Source organism: Vicugna pacos, chromosome 22, assembly GCF_048564905.1.
Source record: "Vicugna pacos chromosome 22, VicPac4, whole genome shotgun sequence".
NCBI lineage: Eukaryota > Metazoa > Chordata > Mammalia > Artiodactyla > Camelidae > Vicugna > Vicugna pacos.
Genome location: NC_133008.1, coordinates 11725881 through 11747898, shown reverse-complemented (window position 1 = coordinate 11747898; position 22018 = coordinate 11725881). Strand labels below are relative to the sequence as shown.

The 22018-nt window shown below is 49.5% G+C and overlaps 1 protein-coding gene across 1 annotated transcript in view; it reads right to left on the bottom strand.

Moving 5' to 3' along the window:
* The window catches only part of STK10 (serine/threonine kinase 10), a 106575-nt gene that overhangs the window by 69958 nt on the left and 14599 nt on the right, over positions 1-22018 (bottom strand). The window contains exon 2 of the mRNA XM_072947237.1: positions 13515-13679. Coding sequence (XP_072803338.1) covers positions 13515-13679 — 165 coding nt within the window. The remainder of the gene's footprint in view (positions 1-13514; positions 13680-22018) is intronic.

The window sequence follows — 22018 nt, the reverse complement described above, 5'->3', positions numbered from 1 at the left end:
TTTAATATTTACAGAAGTCCGTTCATAGCATCGGAGCCTGGACCTGGCACGGAAGCAGTTAAGTGCTCACTGAATGAATTTATGAAGAGTGAAGAAATATGAATGAAACTGTTCAGTGGCCTTGAGATGACCAGAAATCAGGGCAAAACAGCCAGAAGGTGACTAACACAGCTGATTCTGCAAAGAAAGCTGGACAAAAGCAAGCCAGTCCCTCTCTCTTCTGTCGCCCAAGAGAACAGAGATGATGGTTGCCATTATTGAGTGCCTAATGCATACCTGGCACAGTGCTAAGCATTCTTTTACTTACTCCTGTGAGCAGTTATACTTGGGTCTATTTTACAGAGCGAAAACTGAGGTTTGCTGGGGAAGGGGCTTCCTCAAAAACACTCAGCTCCTAAGTGACAGAACGAGGGTATAAACCCGGGTCTGTTTGACTCCTAGACTCAAAGAAAGCTTAAATGTGCAGCTAAAGGCAAGCCACTGTCCCTCTCCAGGCTTGATTCTTCTTGGGGAAGCAGGGGTAGGTGCTGCCATCACCCCTTCCTTCCCAGGCCTCCCTGGGCTGAGAGGCACTGTCCCCTGGCATGGGGACAGCCCATCAGTGCAGAAGACAGACGCTTCTGGTTACCCAACAGAGGCCTGTAGAAAGAAGGCCCCTCAAAACACAGCAGTCAGCACAAAAATGCCTCCAACTTCTCAGCTGCCGGTCCCTGTAGGTGGAGCCCCAGAACCTCCACACCTCCCTGTAGGTGGAGTCCCAGAAGCTCCAGGCCAAACAATGCGGCCATTGAGTGGGGCAGCTGCCACCCACAAGGTGTCCCAGGAAAGCTGGGCCCTGTTCCTCCGCCCCCAGCCCCACCCACCACGTTCCCAGAAAGTCTGGGAAGGAATTCGGGCTCCCCTTGAGACTGTGGGAACCGAGTGCCCCCAGCAGGAAGGAAGGTCACCAGGCATGACCTTGGGGTTCCAAAGAGATGGGTGGAGGGTCCTGCCAAGGCAAAGGGGGAGGAGTGATGATCCAGTGAGCCTCTAAGCCTGTCTGGCACATTCTGTGGCGCTGGTGTCACCACCCCCAGGTGGGGACGACTAGAGGAGACCGAGGTGGCCCCAAGTCCAAGTGTGCCGGCCCAAGTCCCCCGGCACCTCTGGGACGGAACTGAGGTGATCAAATCCAGGTACTGACTTCTTCTGGTACGGTCTGGCAACAAAGGTCAGGAACCCTGGCTTTGGGGTCAAAGTCCCCTGCGCTTGAGTCCAAATGCTGCCATTGGGTGTCTTTGGGCAACATGCTTGATCTCTCTGAGACTCCATGTGCTCACCTGCAAAATGGGGACAATACATTCCCACCGTGATGTGGTCCTGGGGGATTAAATGAGATAGCACATGTCAAAACAACAAGCACAGTGCCTGGCACCTAGCCAGGATGTGACAGATGACAGTCACGGCCCTTGCTGTGACAACTGTCACCAACACCACTCTCCTCATCACACCACCTAGGAAATCGGAGCCAGGACCAGACTCCGAACAGATGCAAACTGGACTGTCAGCCCCTGCGGGGGACACAAGCAGCTCCAGGTCTACACAGACATTTTTGATCCATGTGACCATCTGTCTGTCTAGCCACCATTCCCTAAAGCCAGGGGTGGCAGGGATCGTGCCGTCACAGAGAGGAATGAGCCAGGGCCACGTCCCTCAGGAGATGGACTCACACATCCATACAACTAGGGGTCAGGAGGGTCACAGGAAACACAGACGCACAGCTGGAAAGCCTGCCTCCCCACCCCGACCCCACCGCCCTGACAAATGTAATTTCCCAGAGGACAGGCTTTGTGTCTGTGCCCTCGGCGCTTAAAACAGGGCCTGGCACACAGCTGATGCTCTGGAAACATCTGCTGGTGAATGAATGAGTAAGCGAGTGAGTCAGTGACTGAATGAGTGAATGAGTGAATTATGGCTGCCACACCAGCTCCGGGGAGGTGGGGGTGGGGGTGCAGTCACATGAGGTCACAGGTGTGGAATATCAGACACAGGTAGGAGTTATCACGAAAGGGACTCAGAGACTCCGTGAGGGCAGCAAGCACAGAGGTTCCATTAGTGAGGACACAGGTCTGAGGGCTCCGGAGAGAGAGCACAGTAGGGCACGGCCAGGAAGGAAGACGCGTCCCCGCCATCCACAGAAGACAGAAGAGAGCCCCTCCGCCTCCCCACTTCCCACCCAGAACTGGGATTATCCGCTCCCATCAGGGCCAGGTGGGGTGTAAATGCAGGGAAGCCACCAGGGCAGGGGATGGCAGACGGGAGAGCGGGCGGTCATCTGTGCGGCACAGCCCTCAGCCCAGCTTATAGGTGCCACGTGGGAATACGGGCCCCTATTACGGGAGCTGCTGATCCTTCAAGCCAAGTCAGACACTTGGTTCCTTAGATTTGAAAAATGCCAACAAAGAAAGGGTCGCCCTATTGCAAAACACTAGGAAAAGCCTGCCTTAGGTACAGCCTGTGGGCTGCGTTTACACATTTATCTGCCAATCTAGACTTTGAACAACATATAACATGTTAGCCGGGTACCTGGCACGGGGCTCCTACTGTCTTGCCGCCTGGGCCAACTGCTGCAAGGTTAATGTCCAGATGGGGAAACTGAGGCTCAGAGGCATGAAGAGACCTGTCTGGGGTCACGGAACAGCACAGGGGCAACCAGATTCCAACCCAGGTACAGCAGACTCCAAAGCCAGTGCTTGATGGGCCAAAAGAATGAGGATGTGCATGGGCGGGAGGGGCAAGCAGGGATGGGAGGCGCACATGGGAGCGCCGTGGAGATGACAGCTGACTGGCTGACAGGGTCCGATGGTGAACTGAACGCTTGGGCACATGGTGGGCGAATCCCTGGACCTCAGAGTCGCCCTTGCTCCTGTGGCTGTGACACAGAGACTCTGGCCTGGCCATTCCAACAGCAGGATTGCAGGCAAAACCCCACGTTACCCCGGCCTGTCCGGCTGTAGCCACACTCGTCTACCTGCTCATGGCTGAGGGAACCGGCAGCACCATGAGTGTCCACCCAGCCCAAGGCGGAAGCTGGATGGACCCCCGAGCCACAGACCCACTCCCCGGCAGACACCGCCAAGAAACAGCCCGCAGGACAATGGATCCCTCAGGTAGAGGAGCAGGGCACACACTGGGTCCCCTGAACTATTCCCAGCGGTACCCAGGGCTGGCGCCCAGGGAGGGGCTCTGCAGGGGCGGGAGCCGGGCTGGTGCGGGGTGGAACCTGGCTGTGAGCCCTAAGACAAGTCTCTCTCTCTCTCTGACCTTCAGTCTTCACATCCATAAAATGGGATGACAACACCTCAATTCCATAGAATTATAAGGATTCAGCAAGATAAGCACGAAAGAATCCCGCACAGGCCCGGCACAGAGAAAGTCCGCAGCAAAGGCAGCTATCTGTGTTATTTTGCTGACACTTTCCTGTCACCTCCACCCCCTGCCTCCTGATTCACCCTCTAGGCCAAGAAGTCACAAGCTTCTGCAGCCGCTTCCCCTCCCTGAGCCTCAGGACACCCGATCTATAAAACAGAAATGGTAAGAAGTAAGCATACATTTACCCAGAGGACACAGAAGCCTGAACAGACTTTCAGGTGCTTCGCAAAGTGCTATTATGGATACATGTGTGCGTGTGCGTGCCCCAAAGTGGGGGGGCCCTGCAGGCCCAATCCAGGAGGAGAGCAGGGGTGGGTAAATGCCAGGGAGCCCCAGGGGGACCAGGATCCCAGAGCCCATGGAAAGAGATCCTGACTCACAATACTGCCAAGAAAGGCCACCACAGGCCACCCAGCTGACCACGGACCCAGAATTCAGGATTTCACAGATCCCTGGGCTTGGACAAAATGAGACGACTCAGGCAAAAAGACCTCCTTGAGATCAACCTTTGCAATCCCCCTGGCATTACGGACCAGGAAACGGAGATGCAGGGGAGGGGCAGTGCTTCTGAGGGTCACAGAGGGTTGTTCCCAGATCCGGGAAGATCTCAGGTCTCCCGACGCCAGCATGGCGCTCCTGTCACGCTGAGAGACTTTCTAAATGCGTGCAGCCTCGCTAGCTACTCTCGAATGTCACCCTCTCTTTATAGTTCTGGTGTTTTTTTAAGGCCAGATATGCAATCTCTGTCAGTGACCGACAGCTAGCCTCTGAGCCCACGGTGACAAGCCACAGAAACCCTGGCCGGTGACATGTGGTCATGCGAACATGTGTGGACAGCGAGGTGCCTCCCACCCACACCCTGCTCTGTGACCCTGGGACCTGCACTTCCTCTTTGTTCGCTTTCGGACAAGAAGTCACACTCTGGAAAGCCTGCAGTCACTCCTTCAGGGTCACACACACACACACACAACCACAACTTGGTGTACACATACCGGAAGTCCACAGACCTATCACAAGCCTATTTTGGGATTCCATAGGCCAGGAGTCCCAGTTTAAATGCCACCAGGTCTGGGTAACTAACTTGTAGGGCAAAGCAGATATGAAAAAATGTCATCTTGCACACTTTTCTGGGAACACAGTCCTCATGGTTTTCTGTGCTTTCCTCAGTTTTGATAGAGACATGAAATGAGAAATTCTTCCTCTCAGTTCTCCTTTAAGAAATACAGTGGCAGGCACTAGTGACAAAGAGCACTCAGCCTCAGAATTGGGGATCATTAGGGAGCAGTGGGGTCTGAGGCTAACAAGAGAGCAGATCTCTGCCTGAGGGGCCGTTGCTGCTCAGCCCCAGGCAACTGCAGGAAGGTAGCCTATACGTGCACATCTCCAGGTTGTTCAAGAAAAGTCCAAAGGCCAGAATCTTAGGTGACATCTTCTGACAAAAAGCTAGCAACAAATTTCTAAAATCAGCTTGCCTGCCAAACAAAATGTGTCCGTAGGCCCAGTTGAGCCTGAGATCACCATTTTGTGACCTGGCTCTCAGGTCAGAGGCCGTGGCTCACAGCCTGTCCGGCCTGGCCTCCTGCTCCCAACCGCAAGAGGCTGGGAGTGAGAGAGACATGTAGTCCCTCCCAACGGCAGTTTTGTCCCCCAGGGGACATTTGGCAACATCTGGAGACGCTCATGGTTGTCACAGTGAGTGGGGAGATGGGGGCTCTACTGGCATCTAGTGGGCAGAGGCAGGGATGTTTAGCACAGAGGATGGTCCAAACCCTGGTGTAGATCAGAGTCCAAAAGGCCTAGGAGCTACTCTGGGGACCAGCAGGGGAGTGGCGGGCTGAGGGTCGGGGGAGACCTGCCACGCCAACTTAGGGCAGCTGCTGTTTTCTTGGTGGTCCACGGGACTTCTGCAAAGATCTCAACGCAGGAGGACCCCACAGCTAAAAATGCTGGGAAGGCCCAGGTAAGGACAATGATGAGAGTTGAGACACGAGCTGCGGGGGCATCCTGGGTCGGGAGAGGCGGGTTCAAACCCAGTCTCTTGTCTCCCTGAGTGTCCTTGGATGAGACACTGAGCCTGGCTGCTTCAGTCCTAAGAGGACCGACCCCAACCTCTGCCCTGACAGGCATGGCCAGGCCCAAGAGCCCCAGCCCAGAGACTGGCACCCCTCCCCCCGCCCGGGGCGCATCCCCAAGTGGAGGTCCTGAGGTCAGGAGCTGAGCTTAGACGCCGCACAGCATGAGGGAGCGGGGTCCCCCGCCCTGCTCGTTCTCCCATCCAAGTCGAGTCCACACCGAGCACTCAAGAGGCCCGTCACAACCGCCTCCCTTCCAGCAGGGAGCGCAGGGCCCGGGCGGGAGGCTTTGGCAGGCCAAGCGATCGGGCTAGAACGGAACAGAACTGGTTTATTTTTTTTTATTTCTATTTATGGCAAGTGGGTTCCAGTTTTCCATTTAGGGTAGTAAGACGAAAGTTTCTTTTTAAATAAATGTATTTAATTTCTAAAAAGTGAGTCACCTTAAAAAAAAATATTAACTATTCCAGAGGTAGCAGAAGGAATGAGGCTGGGAGACGCAGCCCAGCCGGAGCGTCACATACGTAAGTGCTGCGGACAGTCAGCACCGAGAACGGCACGTCCACACCTGGGCCGGGGGGAGACCCAGGAAGGCTCCATGACTGTGGACGCCCTCCAGGCCAAGCAAAGGAGCCACTGCTTTGTTTGGTAGTCAGCGAGGAGTTTCCTGGGCAGATAAACTTGTGCAAAACCAGACAAAACTGGGGGACAGAGGGACTTCCGAACTGCACCTGTGCCGAGTCTCCAGGGGTGGTGACCTGGCCTGCTGTACACACATGAAAGGCCTTCCTCACCCTGTGCTAATGCTATCATCTACTCTGACGTCACCTGGGGGTTGCACGATCACAGCAAAGCCTTGGGAAGGTTCACTAGGTGAAAGGCAGAAGAGCCAAAAGAGCCAGGGGGGAAGGGGTGTTGAAGGCATAGTAGGAATGGAAAGAAAGGACTGGGAGAGAAGGGGAGAGAGATGCAATGGCATTAACTAAGCACCCACTTTGTGTCAGACACTGCTGCCCATGCCCGACCTGCATGCCTCACTTAATCTTTACAAGGGGAAAGATTTTGTTATCATCATCCCCATTTTAGAGATAATGAGATAAATATTCAGAGGTTAGCTAAGATTCCAACTGGCGCTTCAAGCCAGGACTAGTCCCAGTTCCTTCACTGCAGGGCAGGGAAGAGAACAACGCGTGAGAGACACACGGAGAACTATCAAAGGGACCCGGAGACTAATCAGATTAACAGCCGAGGAAGAGGGCAGACACTGTCCTGCTTGAAACCCCCAGAGGTTCCCCAACACCACAACTCCTACCTCCCTGACCGCCCTCCTAACACCCCCACCCCAAACCAGGCACACTGGCCCCTCACTGCCTTTGAATGTAGTAAGCACGCTCTCACCTCAGGGCCCTTGCACTTGCTGTCGCCTTGATCCTCCCTTGACTGAGTCCCTCTCAAATGTCACCTCCTCAGAGAGGCCTCTCACTGACCATGCGTGGAGATAGCCTGCCCTGTCCCCAGGCCACACCACTGATTTTAAATCCATCGTGGTCCTCATTGTTACCTGAATTACGTGTTTATGTGCTTACTGGCTGTCTTCCCCACCGGACTGTGAGATCCATGAGGATTAGAACTGTATCTCTTGTTCACGACTGAATCGCCAGCCCCTAGAACAGGGCCTACCACACAGGAGGTGCTCAGGAGTCAGCGTTCAAGGCCACAGACAATCTGGTCTCCTTTCATATTGTTCTCTGCCATCCTCCAGCCCAACAACTTTTGTCTGGTCCTTACAGGCTTCATTGGCTTCTACCTCAGGGCCTTTGCACTTCCTATTCTCTCTACCTGGAAATTTCTGCTCCTGGAAATATTTGCAGGTTGGCCCTTTATCTTGTCTTTGGGGTCTCAGCTAAAAGGTCATCTCATGAGAAAGGTGTTCCCTATCCCTTGTCTTGAAAGCACTGCTCCTGACCCCTAACCAGGAACCTCTATCACATTTCCTAGTGCATTTTTCTTTTGCACGTTTATCACTTGCTCAAGCCCTCTCATGTATTGTCCTTTATTTGCTTCCATATTGTCCGCATCTATCACTAGACTCTGAGCTCAGTAAGGCCAAGGATCTGACCTGCCTTAGTCACTCCTGTATCCCTGGGGCTGGAACAGGACTTGACACTAGGAAAGAATTCAACAGACTTGTTTATATGAATAAATGGAGAGCGCTGTGTTCCAACAGGGCTGTAGGCTTAATTCTTCCAATATGACCCAAGCTTCTAGAGATAAGGGTCAGAAGTCCTGGGGTGAACAAGTAAGAGATCAACACATTGGGTTTGCTGTCCTTGTCAAAAAGGTTGAGGAAAACCTGGAACCAATCAGAAGGAGCTTTCAAAATCCTCACAGGCTACAAAGCAGGACTCCGCAGCCACCTTCACTGCTCTGCCAGGTTCAGCACAAAGGAAAAGGTTCAGAGGAAGGAAGAGTCCACCTCTCCTCCCTGCAAGCGATGGATAGCTGGAGGTGCCGCCTGTGAACAGTTCAGAACAGCTGGAGAAGAGAGGCCTGGGAAGATACTGACAGACGGCTGACTACAACGAGCCTGTGTCCCAGGTAACGGGTTTGGAATATATTCTGGAGAGCTATGGAAGGGCTTTTCCTAGGGCAGTGTGACATGAGCAGGGTCTCTCGCCCTCAGTCCCTGACATCTGTGTGTCTGGGCTTGTGACTAATTCGCTGTGTGATTTTAGGTAAATTCCAGACCCTCTCTGGTCCGCAGTTGTCTCATTTTTCAAATGAGATGTTGGCTGCATGACAGCCAGCTGCAGAGTTCTGTGGTTTAGTCAACAGTCCTCAGGTTGGGCTCTGAGGGTGTGCTTGGACCAGCTCTCACTGGCTTGTGAGGACCGATTGTTAAAGTTTCAGAAATGTTTACAACCCGGTTGTTAAACACAACCACTAAGTTAGGTAACCTCATCATTTAAAAAATTACATTAAAAAAAAACAAAGATGATAAATACATAAAACTCATCACCTCCCTTAATTCTGTTATCTATATACTCTTGAAGTTATTACATCTGTCACATCTGTATGGCAGAAATAACTTCATAATGGAGTGCCACCGCATTTCTTCCCAATTCTGTGCGAGTGACGCTTTGTTTCAACTTGTAATTGACCGTGGTGGGAAGAGCTTACGCCACAGAAACTGGCAGATGCTATAAACCAGGGCTGTTCTTTCTTCATGTGACTCAGTCTCACTCCCAGAAGACATGCAGGAAAAGAGAGCCAACCCTTGAAAGACTTTGCTGGAGACCTAAATCTGGCTGACTGGGGCTGGGGAGTGGGGTTGTCGGGGGAAGGCTTAGAAACCAAAGGAAATTCATGAGGTCAGCCCAGGGTATCCTGCATTCGCTTATTTTGGGGCCCAGGGTGTACAGTGGCCAGTGCAGAAGCCAGTAACCACGTGTGACTGTTAAGGACCTGAAACGGAGAATTTATCACTTTACTTACTTCTCATTAACTTAAGGTTAAAAACTGATACTTGATTCTATTATTGAGAAACATTTAAGAAAGCTGGAACAACCCAGGGATGTGAATCAACTTTTTCAATTGTAAATTTTATGACATCTAAATACAGACCAAGGATTTCTGATGAAAATTTAGCTCCTGAATTGAGATGTGCTGTAAGTGTGCAATGCTTACTGGATCTGAAGGCTGAGAATGAAAAAAAAGACACAAGTAAAATATCTCATTAATAATTTTCATATTGATTACATGTCTGAAATGATATGCTTTCTATACTAGGTTAAATAAATTATATTATTTAAATTAATTTCATCAGTTTCTTTGCTTTAATGTGGCGATTAGAACATTTTAAAATTATATATGTGGGTCACATTATATTTCTATTAGACAGCACTGGGGTGAAATACTTTGGGTAATCCCTCCCCCCCGTTTGCATCATTTTGATATTTAAAGCAGAAGCGATCATAAGAAAACCACTAAAAGGATTTTTTTGAAGATTACAAATGCTAGAAGAAAATGAGCTGTTTTATCAGATTGCAGATGGGGTAGGTTTGGTGAATGACCTCCACCCAGTCCGGGCAAAGTCCATCCCTGGATGCCGTGGCTGGGGAAGGGGCCCAGGACACTAGGGCAACAGATAATTTCTCATCCCAAAGCCCAGCCCCTGAGAGCTGACCCCAGGACCAGGGCTGGTTTTGTCAAAGACACCCACACAGAGAAGCTGGCTCCTGGAGCTGCACAGAAAGCCTGGACCTGGCCACGAGATGGGTCCAAGAACCATCACACAGAAGGAAACACCAAAAAGTTGGTGCACATTTCAACCCTCTCTTTGCACACTTCTGTACATGCTGCCCCTCTACTCAGACTACCCTTCCTTCTCTTGGCTCTTAGAGAACTCCTATCCATCCTTCAAGATCCCGTTCAAATGTTCCTTCCTCTGAAGACTTTCCTAACCAAATGATGTTCCCATCTCATGCTCTGGACTTCTGACCTAGTCTATTCTTACCACTTCCTGGCTGGCCTCAGTGCTTTTACTCTTGCCCCTCAAACCTGATTTTTTTTTCTAAAACACAGAATTCGTGCCTCTCCCCTGTGAGATTGGCACTGGGTCCCTAATGCCTAATGCAGTAGTTCTCAAACTTCAGCAAGCATCAGAGTCACCTAGAAGGCTCTTTAAGACAGGTTGCTGGGCCTCATCCCAGAGTTTCTGATTCAGTAGATCTAGGCTGGGACCTAATATTTTGCATTTCTAACAAGGTCCCAGGTGCTACTACTGCGACTCTGAGAGGCTGTACTTCGAGAACCACTGATGTAAACGATCAAGTGCAAACTCTTCACCGTGGCATTCAAGGCCCTCTGCAACATGGCCTCCAATTCCTTTCCCATCTTTATCTTTCCCTATGTGCTGGCCCAAGCCTAGTCCACCCATGACCCCAACATACCATCCCCTTCCCACCTCCACACCATGCTCATCCTTCTGCTTGAAATCGTCCCAGTTTCAGGGCCACCTTCCTTGATCTCACAATGTCTAAGACCCAAATCTTCAAAAACCAGGAGAGGGCACCTTTAAGGGTTTACAAAGTAACAAATTTAGGCTCAGCAGCAGCGACAAAAGAGGAGGGTGAGAATGGATTCTGGCCACAGCAGCAGCCCTGGATAGGAAAGTACCAGCCTAAAGTGACAACTTTGGGACAGAACATTCTGGTGTATCTATTTAAACAGCCTCATACCGGTCACAGCCCAGTTACGAATTGTCCCTGTTCTCCATCCCGTTTTCTAGCTCTGCCACTTCCCAGCAGCGTTGCCTGGGGTTGAGTGTGGGGAGGGGGACTCACTTAGCATCTTTGTTTCTCATTTCATCTGTCAGATGGGATAAAGCAACAAATCTCCAAGAATGAAGATTAAAAGATACAATGTAAGTAAAATGCACAGCCAAAGGTCTAGCACACAGTAAGCCATCAATAAATGCTAGCGATTGTTGGTATTATCTTTGGACTTGGGAAAGTAATGAACTTGGTAACCAGCCACCAACAAGAATGGGAACAGACACATAGATGTTTTTCTTAATGGGTACATCATTAGCAGTCCAATGAAGGTTGTCTGAACGGACAGCAGGTTGCATGGATGGGTGGGAGGGTTGTTAGATGGGAAAACATCTTTCTATAATATCAAAAGTAGCTCTGTGCAGCTAGTTTGGCAATAGACACGAAAAAATCTTAAAAATTCTCCTTAAGAGATTCTCAGGCAAGAACACAAAAATTCAAAGATGTCCATCACAGAGTTGTTTATACAATTTCTTTTTAATTTTAAAAAAGCAACAGCCGCATGCAGTACACCAGACATTAACATAACATTGTAAGTCGACTATAGTTCAATAAAAAACAAACTAACTAACTAACCTAAATGCCCAATAGTCAGAAGATGGAATTCTGGAGAAAAAGAGAAAAATGAAGATGCGGGTATTTCCCTAAGATGTAGAAGTTGTTCTTAATATATCTTAAATAAAAAAAGTAAAGGGCAAAGTAACAAGTCTGGTGTAAGTTCATCTTTTTAAAAAAAACTATGAGTATATGTAGCTATAGAAAAAGTCTAGAAAAATATATTCCAAATGTTATCAGTGGTTATCTCTGGTGTAAAGATTTGGATAATATTAGTCCTTTTTTTTTTTTTTTTTGCCTTTTGCTTTTCTGTACACTCTCGTTTTCCTCTGATAATCATATACAAAAAATTTGTTTAATTTCTTAAAAGAAAAAACTTTTTAAAAAGCACCTCGAAGAATCAGGACAGAGGCAACATGTCGGCTCTGCTTCCTGGGCCTCCGCTGTGTGACCATGAGCAAGAGGCCTGCCCTCTCTGTGCCTCTGTCCCCTCCCCTTTGGGAAAGGGAAACTAGTCTCCCTGCCCGGCTCACCTCCCAAGGTGGCTGAAGGCAGTAGATGAGAAAGGGCTTTGAAATCCACAGCCAACAGTCTGTGGTGGTGGTTTTACTGCCCTCAAGGACATCCAGGAGACGCCCCAGGGAGATGCTCAGAGAAGCAAAAGAAAGCTGGCAGTCTCCACTGGGAGGCAACCAGTTTCAGTGGATAGAGCTCTGGGTGGGGCTGGGGGAACCGACTTCATACCCCCTCGGACACTGGCCTCTCTTCATTCCTACGAAATGAGAGGGATGAATTTCAACAGTGGTTTTTAAACCACTGCGGTTTTCTTAAATAGCAGGATCCTTTTCTCAAAGGAAACACAGATTTCCCCATTAAGCATCAGCAGTTCTGTTTCTAAATATCAGGAATTCTGTGCAAAAAGAATCAACCTGGAGTCTAGTTTCCATTAATTTTAAATGGGAAAAATTATAAAAAATGACATGCCAACTCCAAACTCCCCACTAATTTCCTAAAATGTAACTAACACATAGCATCACTCTCCCTATACATAATAAACTATCATGATAGGAGCTACAATGCTTAAAACAACCACTCCTGACCACCAAGTCATTATTAACAAGCGGTAACAGCCGTTCCCATGGTAACACGAGCCTCGGCCACTCTCTCAGATCCGGCATGGTCCGAGATGCGCAGTCCCTGCAGACCCTCACTCCCTTTGCAAACCATCTACCTGTGATTCTGACAGTCTTCCAACTGCATCCAAAATTCACGAGACTTTTCCTGCACATGATTTTTTTTTTACAAATGTTATGCTGAGTTTTAGACATAAATAGGATGTTTTACGTGCACAACTTTAGCTGAAAAAAAAAAAAAGAGTTTGGAGACTTGGACCTTCTAGGAAGCATGGGTTTTATAAACTGAGAGGCATTAATAGTAGAACGTCAATGGGGGAGTTATTCTGCAGGGCAGGCTTGTCCTCTGTAAACCAGGGGCACGCTGGGACTCCTCTGGAGTTGAGGAAGGATGCTGAGTTTGGGAGATGGGGCTTGAAGCTGCATCTGCACTGTGCACATCAAAACATGAGGCTGCTGTCAGAGAGCAGGGGTCACTAAAGGGCCCCCTTTAGTGCTGCTATTGAAAGGCATCCCCATGCAGTGGCAGTAACGGTGCTGGTATCACACAAATAATGAAATTGCCCACATTCACCGAGCTCTGACACGCACCAGCATCTCTCCCAAGCATCTGACATGAATTAATTCATTTAATCCCCATAACAACTCTAGGAGCTAGGTACTATTATTATCAGCATCTTACAGATGGGGAAACTGAGGCACAGAGCAGTTAAGAACTTGCCTAGGGTTACCCAACTTGTAAGTGGCAGAGCTGGAATTCGAGGCCAGGCAGTAGAACCTCAGAGTTCCTTCCCACTCCAAACCACTACCCCTTGCCCCCAAAGTGCGGAGGCTGCACAGAAAAGGGAGGGCAGGGGACCCAGGTCCCCCAGCGTCACCTTGTCCTTGCCCCAGCCCTTGCCCTCAAAACGTGTGCTGAGATCTTAAGAGCGCAGGACCTCGGAACCAGGCAGGCTCCAGGCCACCAGGAGTGGGGGCCGAGAGGGGCGGGCGGCAGGTGGTCCCCTTACCCACAGCTTCCCGTCATAGTAGTAGGCTCCCAGGAGCTTCACAATGTAGGGGTGGTCGCAGGTGGCCAGGATCTCGATCTCCACGATGTAGTCCTCTAGCTCCTCCTCACTCTTGGTCTCAATCACTTTGGCGGCGGCCAAGTCACCCGTCTCCTTGTTCTTGGCCTGCAAAGTGGAGACACAGGTCAGAGGGCATGACAGGTGAGAAGCTGAGCCCTGGAAGCCAGCTCAGGGAGGCCCCCATGAGTGTGGAAACACAGGCCAGATGTCCAGGTGGGGACTGAGAGGCTGACGCAGGAGGTACACTGTTCTCAACAACAGCCTGTGCCCACTCATCATGTCAGCACAGGGGGATTGAGAAACAATGCTCAGTGGTTAACAAATACAAATTTCTTTTTTAATTGAAGTACAGTCAGTTACAATATGTGAATTTCTGATGTACAGCATAATGCCCCGGTCAAGCATATGTATACATATGTTTGTTTTCATACTCTTTTTCATTAAATGTTTTAACCAGATATTGAATAGTTTCCTGTGCTGTACAGAAGAAATCTGTTTTTTTATCTATTTTTACATATAATGGTTAACATTTGCAAATTTCAAACTCCCAGATTTATCCCTTCCCACCCCCTTTCCCCCAGTAACCATAAGATTATTTACCATGTCTGTGAGTCTGTTTCTGTTTTATAGATCATATACAATAGCCAAGAAATGGAAATAACCTAAATGCCCATGACTGGATAAAGAAGTCGTGGTACATTTATACAATAGAATACCACTCAGCCATAAAAAAGAATAAAATAATGCCATTTGCAGTAACATGGGTGGACCTGGAGATCATCATTCTGAGTGAAGCCAGAAAGAGAAAGAAAAATACCATACGTTACCACGCATATGTGGAATCTAAAAGAAAAAAAAGAATAAATTTTTTTAAAGTACAACACACTCATACTATGGGATAAATAAAAATACAAGAACAGCATAGATCTACAAACACCAAGAAGGAAAGATTTATTGAGTTGTGCCCAAAGCCCTGAACATTAAAAGCACTGAACATTAAAAGTGGTACAATGCTTTCTATATAAAAAAAAAATGGAAAACTACTCTTTCATAAACGCTCACATGTGAATGGAAATGCATGGAAAACTCCGGAAAGATACTGCCTGACAGCAGGCTGGAATGCGGAAAGATTCAAAGGGTACGTTTCCTCTCTCCGTATTGTTTTAAACGTTAATAGAATGTTTCATGCATTTATTTGCATTATTTCACATACGTTAAAAGTAAAATGAAAAGGGTTTTCCGTGCCCACCAATTACAGTGGAAATGGTTCCTAGATGCATTTCACCTGGTCACAATAACGGTTTCTTATCTGATGAAAAAGAGAAAGAATTTCACACTGACAAGGATAGCTTAACTTTTTAAAAACGGAAAATAAGTGTTGGTGAGGATGTGGAAAAATTGGTACCTTTGTGCATTGCTGGTGGGCGTGTAAAATGCTGCAGCCACTGTGGAAAACAGTTCGGCAGTTTCTCAAAAGGTTAAACATAGAACTACCATATGGCCAGCAGTCCTACTCCTGGGCATATTTGCTCAAGAGCTGAAAGCAAAGGTTCGGACAGGTATCCACATATCAGTGTTCACAAAAGCGCTATTCACAAGAGCTAAAATGTGAAAATAACCCATGTGTCCGTCAACAGATGAATGAATAAACAAAAATGGGTACACTCGGCCCTCCCGTATCTTTGAGTGCCATATACTCAGATTCAACCAACTGTGGAATGAAAACACTCAAGGGAAAAAAAAAATCAGAAAGTTCCAAAAAGCAAAGCTTGAATTTGCCACATGCCTGGCAACGATTTACATAGCGTCTAACACTGTCTTTACAACTATTATGACAGCATTTACATTGACTGAGGTACCATAAGTAATCTAGAGATGACTTAAAGTATACAGGAGGATGTGCATGGCTTATATGCAAATACCATGCCATTTTATTTTATAAGGGACTTGAAGGGGGAGGGTATAGCTCAGTGGTCGAGCGCGCGCCTAGCACACACGAAGTCCTGGGTTCAATCCCCAGTACTTCCATTAAAAAAAATAAATTAAATAAAAACCTAATCACCTCCCCCCACTATAAAAAATTGATTAAAAATAATTTTTACTATATAAGGGACTATAAATTTTGGTATTGGTGGGGGATCCTAGAACCAATCATCCTCAAATACCAAGGGGCAACTGTATACATATTCAATGGAATATTATTCAGCCTTAAAAAGGAAGAAAATTCTGACACATGCTACAGCATGGATGAACTTTGAGGACATTATGCTAAGTGAAATAAACCACAAAAAGACAAATATTGTCTACTTCCACTTCAGTGAGGTACCTAGAGCAGCCAAATTCACAGAAAGTAAAAGAAAGGCCACCAGGGGCTGGCCACCAGTGGGAATGCGGAGTAAGCGTTTAATGGACAGAGAGTTTCTGTCTGGAATGATGAAAAAGTTCTGGAAATGAATACTGGGGAAGCTTGTACAATGTCGTAAATGTACTGAATTGTGCACTTAGAAATGACTGAAACGGTCGATTTTATGTTACACATATTTTATCTCAATTTTTAAAACTGAGAGCAAGAGAGAAATGACCGTGTAAGTGGTATAATCATGAACTGGCTGGCATCCAGGGAAAGGGTTCAGAGCCCACCGTTGTGTTCCCTTAGATGGTCCCCTGAGCCCCAGGGGCTCTGCTGGGAGCACCCATCTACCATGCTGCTCGGGGCCCCAGTGCTGAAAGAGCCCATTTTCCTACAACACGGGCCCTGCAAGCCAGCCGCTTGCCTGGAGCCTGGAAACGGCAGGCTGGTGGAAAGCAAGGGAAAACGGGTCGCCCTAGACTCCACCGCAGTGCCTTCCTGAGGACAGTGCCACTCACTGCTCATCTAACCGGACAGCTCTGCTACCTGACCCCACACGCCTAGCATCCCACGGATGCTCCAGGGCATCCACGTCACTTCACATGACACCCCATTCTGTGGACTTAGAGAGGGGACGTGGCTGGAACTAGGGTAGCAGCACCAGAATTTGAATCTGGGTCCTCTAATCTCCAAGACTCTGTGAACTTTCCGCTACTGTCCAAGGTCCCCCATCATCTCCAGGACTCAGAAGCCTCTGGGACCAGATGCCAACAGACAAGAGTGCTCCCAGGCCAGCCCTGAACAGGACGCCTGAGATGTAGACACAGTGACCCTCCCCCTGGCCTCAAGGGGCTCCGGGTCAGCTGGAGAGACCACGCCCCCACCCCCAGTCTACGGCCATTGGTGAGACAGTGCTCTTATGGGGCTGGGGGTAGGAACCAGGAGGGGGCACCAAGCCCCACCCAGGGACCTTTTGGAAGGGAGTGCTGCCAGCAGCCAATTTTTATGCTCATTTGTAAATTTATTCTCAGCTTAGATAAATGTTCCTGTTAAGTGAGCTGTAAGGTCCCCAGGTCCCACATGATCACAATAATGACTTCACATTTATCAAGGGCACACTCTGCATGGGACACTGGGCCCCACTTCCACATCTGCTAACTCATTTATCTCCTCGACCGCCCGACCATTGGTGTGATTATCTCACAGAGAGATGAGGAGACTGAGGCAAGGTCCCAGGCACCTGGGTGACAGCTGACCTGGAATGCTGTCAGACCTGCCCCGGCGTCCGCATTCTTGGTGGCCACATCGATAGTCTATGAAACCTTCCGCATCAGGACCAGGAGCCAAGCTGAGGGGAGCGAATTCCATGTGGGGCCATTCCCGGAGGTCAATTCCTGTCCTAGAATTCACCCTGCTCACTCGGCCCTACCTGGGCGGGGTCCTCTCCCGTGAACTCTGTTTTGAAAGCTCGTTCAGAATGCCTTAGAAACTCAGGGATTAAGCAATCGGGCTCTTTCTCAAGTGCCCTCTCTCTCACACTCACACTCACATACACACACACACACACACACACACACACACTTAACTGATGACACACTTGCCCTTTCAGTTCTTGTAAGGCTGATTTTCTAGGGGTCCCACTAGAGGACCACCAAAGCATCCTTTCACACTGTACAGCACTCTTGCTCCTCCTCTTCTCCAAACAGAGAAGTAAGGTCCGCTCTGCTCCTTTACAGAGAAGACAGTGGAGGGCTTAGCGGGCGGCCAGAGCTCAGCCCCGGTGACCAAGGCAACCACCTTGACCACGCCCTCCCAGCCCCCAGCAGCACAGGGAGAGCTGAGCTGGACAAAGGCCACCCTTCACTTATTCCCCCTTCACTCATGAGAGCTGGTGAAGGAGGCTGCATGCCCCCTTTCCCTGGGCTTCCTGAAAAGGGCTGTTTTCTCCTGAAGGTACAGGGAGACCAGGCGGGGACCGTTTTCTGGGAGTGCACAAAACCTGTCTTGCTCTGCACCCTGAAAAGCAGCCCTGACCCCAGGGCCGGGCCTCCAGCCAGGTGCCAACATCACTGAGGAGCACCCGCTGCCCAGCGCCTCGCTCAGATTTCACCCAGAGCCTGCCAGAAAGGGGCTGGTAGCAACCGTGGTGCACAAAGTGACTTGGCCAAATTCAACTGTCTAAAAGACTGGCTGAGGCAGCAGTCCATCACCTTGAGGCCACAGAGAACGAAATAACGGCTGATAATAAAAATAGCTAGTTCGGTCTGAGCACGCACTGTGAGCCAGGACAGGTCTTAAATGGAATTTCTCACTTCATCCTCAATTCAGCCCTTGGAGATAAGTATCACCCAACATCCCCAATTTACAGATGAGGCAACTGAGACTCCGAGAGGCCTAACGATTGTCTCAGGTCGCAAGCAAGTGGGAGGGTGAAGGCTGAATCCAAACTCAAGCCTGCCTGGCTCAAAAAGAGCGTGAGCTCCAAATCACTTCCCAACACATATTTCTTGGCAAGTGCCTGGCATTCCTGCCCCATCTTCCTTTGCTAAAGATAAACGACAACCACAGCCAATAGCAACTACTGACTGTCAGAGTGCCTGGCAGCTGCGGAGGACTGGCACTGCCAGGATTTAATCTGCCCATGAGTCATTAAGATAAGGTGACGGCTATCATGCCCATTTCCCAGATGAACCAACTGAGGCTCAAAAAGCTATCAAGACCCACCCAGGATTGTGAGATGTGTTCTCCTGACTCCCTCCAGTGTTCTCTTTCCTGCACTAGCCTGCCAGGAATCAGCTTATTCCCTATTCATTCATTCATACATTCACGCATTCAACCATTATTTACTGAGTCCATATTATGTGTGAGGTACTTTTCTAGAGAACACTTTCTGCCTAGAGGGAGAATCAGCGGGTAGGAATGAATCATTGTCCTCCCATAACCTAATTCACCCTTCCCTGATTTTTCCTTCAGAGGACCCAACCCACTCTCATTCCTAGTCCCCAGGCTGTAATGGGACTGATTCCACCACCATGTGATATCCTGGCCAATCAGAACACTGCATTCCTTCTAGCTACGGTGATTGGTTAAGGGATAGACATGTGATCAAGTCAGCCAATGAAACGCAACCTCAGAATAATTGCTGCCCAAAGCCCTTCTTTACTGCTAGCCTCCAGCACTGCCTGACACAGTCTCAGAGCTGCTAGGCCATCGTGCTCCCCAGGGAAGCCTGCAAATGAAACTAGCCCCCAGACAGCAGAGCCTAGAGAGGGCCTGAGAGGCCACTGCTTTCCCTCAATTAATTTTAACAACAGAGTGGTACTATTATTAAAAGCCTAATTTTATATATATAAGAAAACTAATGCTCAGAGAGGTGAAGTCACTTGCCCAGGGTCACACAGCAGGTAGATAACAGGGCTGGAAGTTGAATTTGGGCCTGTGTGACTTCAAAGCCCATGTTCCTGACCACTTTTCCAGAGGTGCCTGTAAATTCTGCCAGGTCTTCTCTGGGCCTCAGTTTCCCTCCATGCCGTAGGAGAGAGGAGAAGCGACAGCCCAGCTCCCTCCAGGGTCTGATGTGAAGGCATCCTGGGGAGTGGGTGGGTATTGGAAAGCTAAGGCTGGTCCCCATGGACTGGGCACCCGTGGGAGTTGACAGCTAAGGAGACGCATAAAGAACAAGTAGCTGACTGTGGCCTCTGACGTCCGTCTCTCCCACTGGCTGAGGCGAGACGAGTCCAGCAAAGGCCGCAGGGAGCCCCCACCCAGCCCTCCACTGCTGGCCGGCAGTGACTAACGCCTCAGCCCACACCCTCGAGAGCAGACACACAGTGGCCACTTGTGTCTTCTGGCCCAGGCACCTCTGCGGGAACAATCCTCCCCCTTGTGCAGTACGGGGGCCCAGTCCGATGGAGGTGGGGATTACCCTCCCAGCAGGAGCCCTGCCCCACCCAAGGGGCCCATCCAGCCCAGTCAGGGGCTGTGTGCTTCCTGAAAGGCAACCACACAGCGGCAGCCAGCTGGGGACAGCCCCCAGGCCCTCCTTTTCCCTCCCGGTTGCAGGCTGATTGCTGTGTCCCTCCTTCCTCCTCCAGGGAAAGGGCTGATACCACAGAACTCAGGAGCCAGAGAGGACCTTAGCCATCCTTTCCAAACCCCACTCCCAGGCCCCAGTCTGCAGATGGGGAAACTGAGTCTGTGAAGGTCACGCAGTGCCCAGAGTCCCCTCTGTGACAGCTGCCTTATCTGCAGAACCAGAACAGGGCACATGAGCGCCCCGAAGCAGAAGGGCCTGGAAGGCCCTGTTTCCGGGGCACTGATCACTTCAGGCTGTGGAGCCGGGGTTGCTGCCTGGAAATGAACCCTAAAGCGGGGGAGCAGAGGAACCGGCCAGCAGCCACTTTCCCTTGCAGACTCACAACTCCAGTTCCCCTTGGGAACAGTCTCTCCCTCACTCTCAGGGCAAGGGCTTCACAAGGGCTGAGGCCACCTGGTCCTGTCCCTCTTAGTCACAGCCAGCGGTTCAGATGTGCACATGTGACCCAAGGCAGGCCAACAGGGTTGCACCTGAGTGCTTTTTTGTTTTTTTGCTAAAGTTATCAGAAAATAAGTTTTTTCTTTCTCTGGAGTTGCTGAACTAGAAGAAGGGAAGGCTGGAGGGTCTTAGAGCCCATCTTGCCACCACTGTGGAGAGCCTGCCTGAAGATGAAGCCAAGACGGGACCAGCCACAAATACAGGAGGGCAAATGCTGCGGGTTTGTGGACACCTGGAGCCAGCTGATCCTGAAGGCAGAGCCTGCTCTTAGACTCTTCTAAGGGAGCCAACAAGCTCCCTTTTGAGTCTGTGACTGTCATTTGCCACCAAAGAGGAAATGAGCTCCCCATCTCTGGGGCTGTTCCAGCACAGAGCAGACACAGATGGAAGCACTGCACCACACAACACCTGTGTAAGGAGGGCTACCTTCACCCCCAAGTGCACCATGACCTACAAAGTGACCTTGACTGAGGCCTCCCGGAGGACCTGACCCGACTGATAATCCAGGATCAGGGATCCAGATGGGAAACATGGTTACTAACAGGCCCCCAGCAAACAGAAACCATGGGATTCTTCTGCCAAAAGGCTCTTCCCCCAAAGAAATGGAGATCATTTTACACTTACTAAATCAACAAAGCAAGGAAAAATGGCATCCTCCAATGCTGGGAACCAACCAGGTGGTAAAACAGGCAAACTCATTACCGACAGGGATATAAACAGATTCGATCGTGCAGAGACGAAAACTGGCAATGGGTGTTCAGAGCCTTGAAAATACCTTTTAAGCCTATTAGCCCTCATTCCTGAGAATGTCAGGCCAGGAAGTAACTCCCAAAAAGACAAGAGAAGAAATGTACTAGGCTCCTGTTCATATTAGCCCACAATAATGCGCGCACGTGCACACACACACACACACACACACACAAAGTGGAAATAACCTAAATGCTCAACCATAGGATGATGGTTCAATTCACTTAGGGGGCTATTAAGCAACCCTTTAAAATGATAAACAGGAAAATAATACAGTAATGAGAAAAAATATTTAAGCCATAATAATCAGGGAACAAAGGTGGATGATAAAACTGTAGCTAAGCCACAACTTTGAGGAAACTGTGTGCCTCTTGGACAGAGAGAAATGCAAGTGGTTTCTAACAGTTGCTTCCACCCAATGACACCTGGCAGCGACCCACAGGGGTCCCAGCGAGGACAGACTGGGGCTGGGGCACAGAAAGTGACCGCTTCATCCTGACCTTGCCTTAAATGTTTCCAGAGACGGGTACCCTTGTCCTCTCAGGAACCCCCTTGAGCTGGGCTGTCCAAGATGGTAGCCACTGGCTCCATGCGGTTATTTAAATTACCCGAAATTAAAGGAAATTTAAAATTAGTTCCTTGGTAACATGAGCCACATTTCAAGTGTTTAATAACCACTTGTGGCTACTGGCTACCAAGCCACATGTGGTTATAAGAATAGAGCAGATACAGAACAGTCCCATCACTGCAGGAACTGCTAGCCGGCAGGCAGTTTTGCAGCCAAGGCTACCCCTGGCTGAAAAAGCATTTACA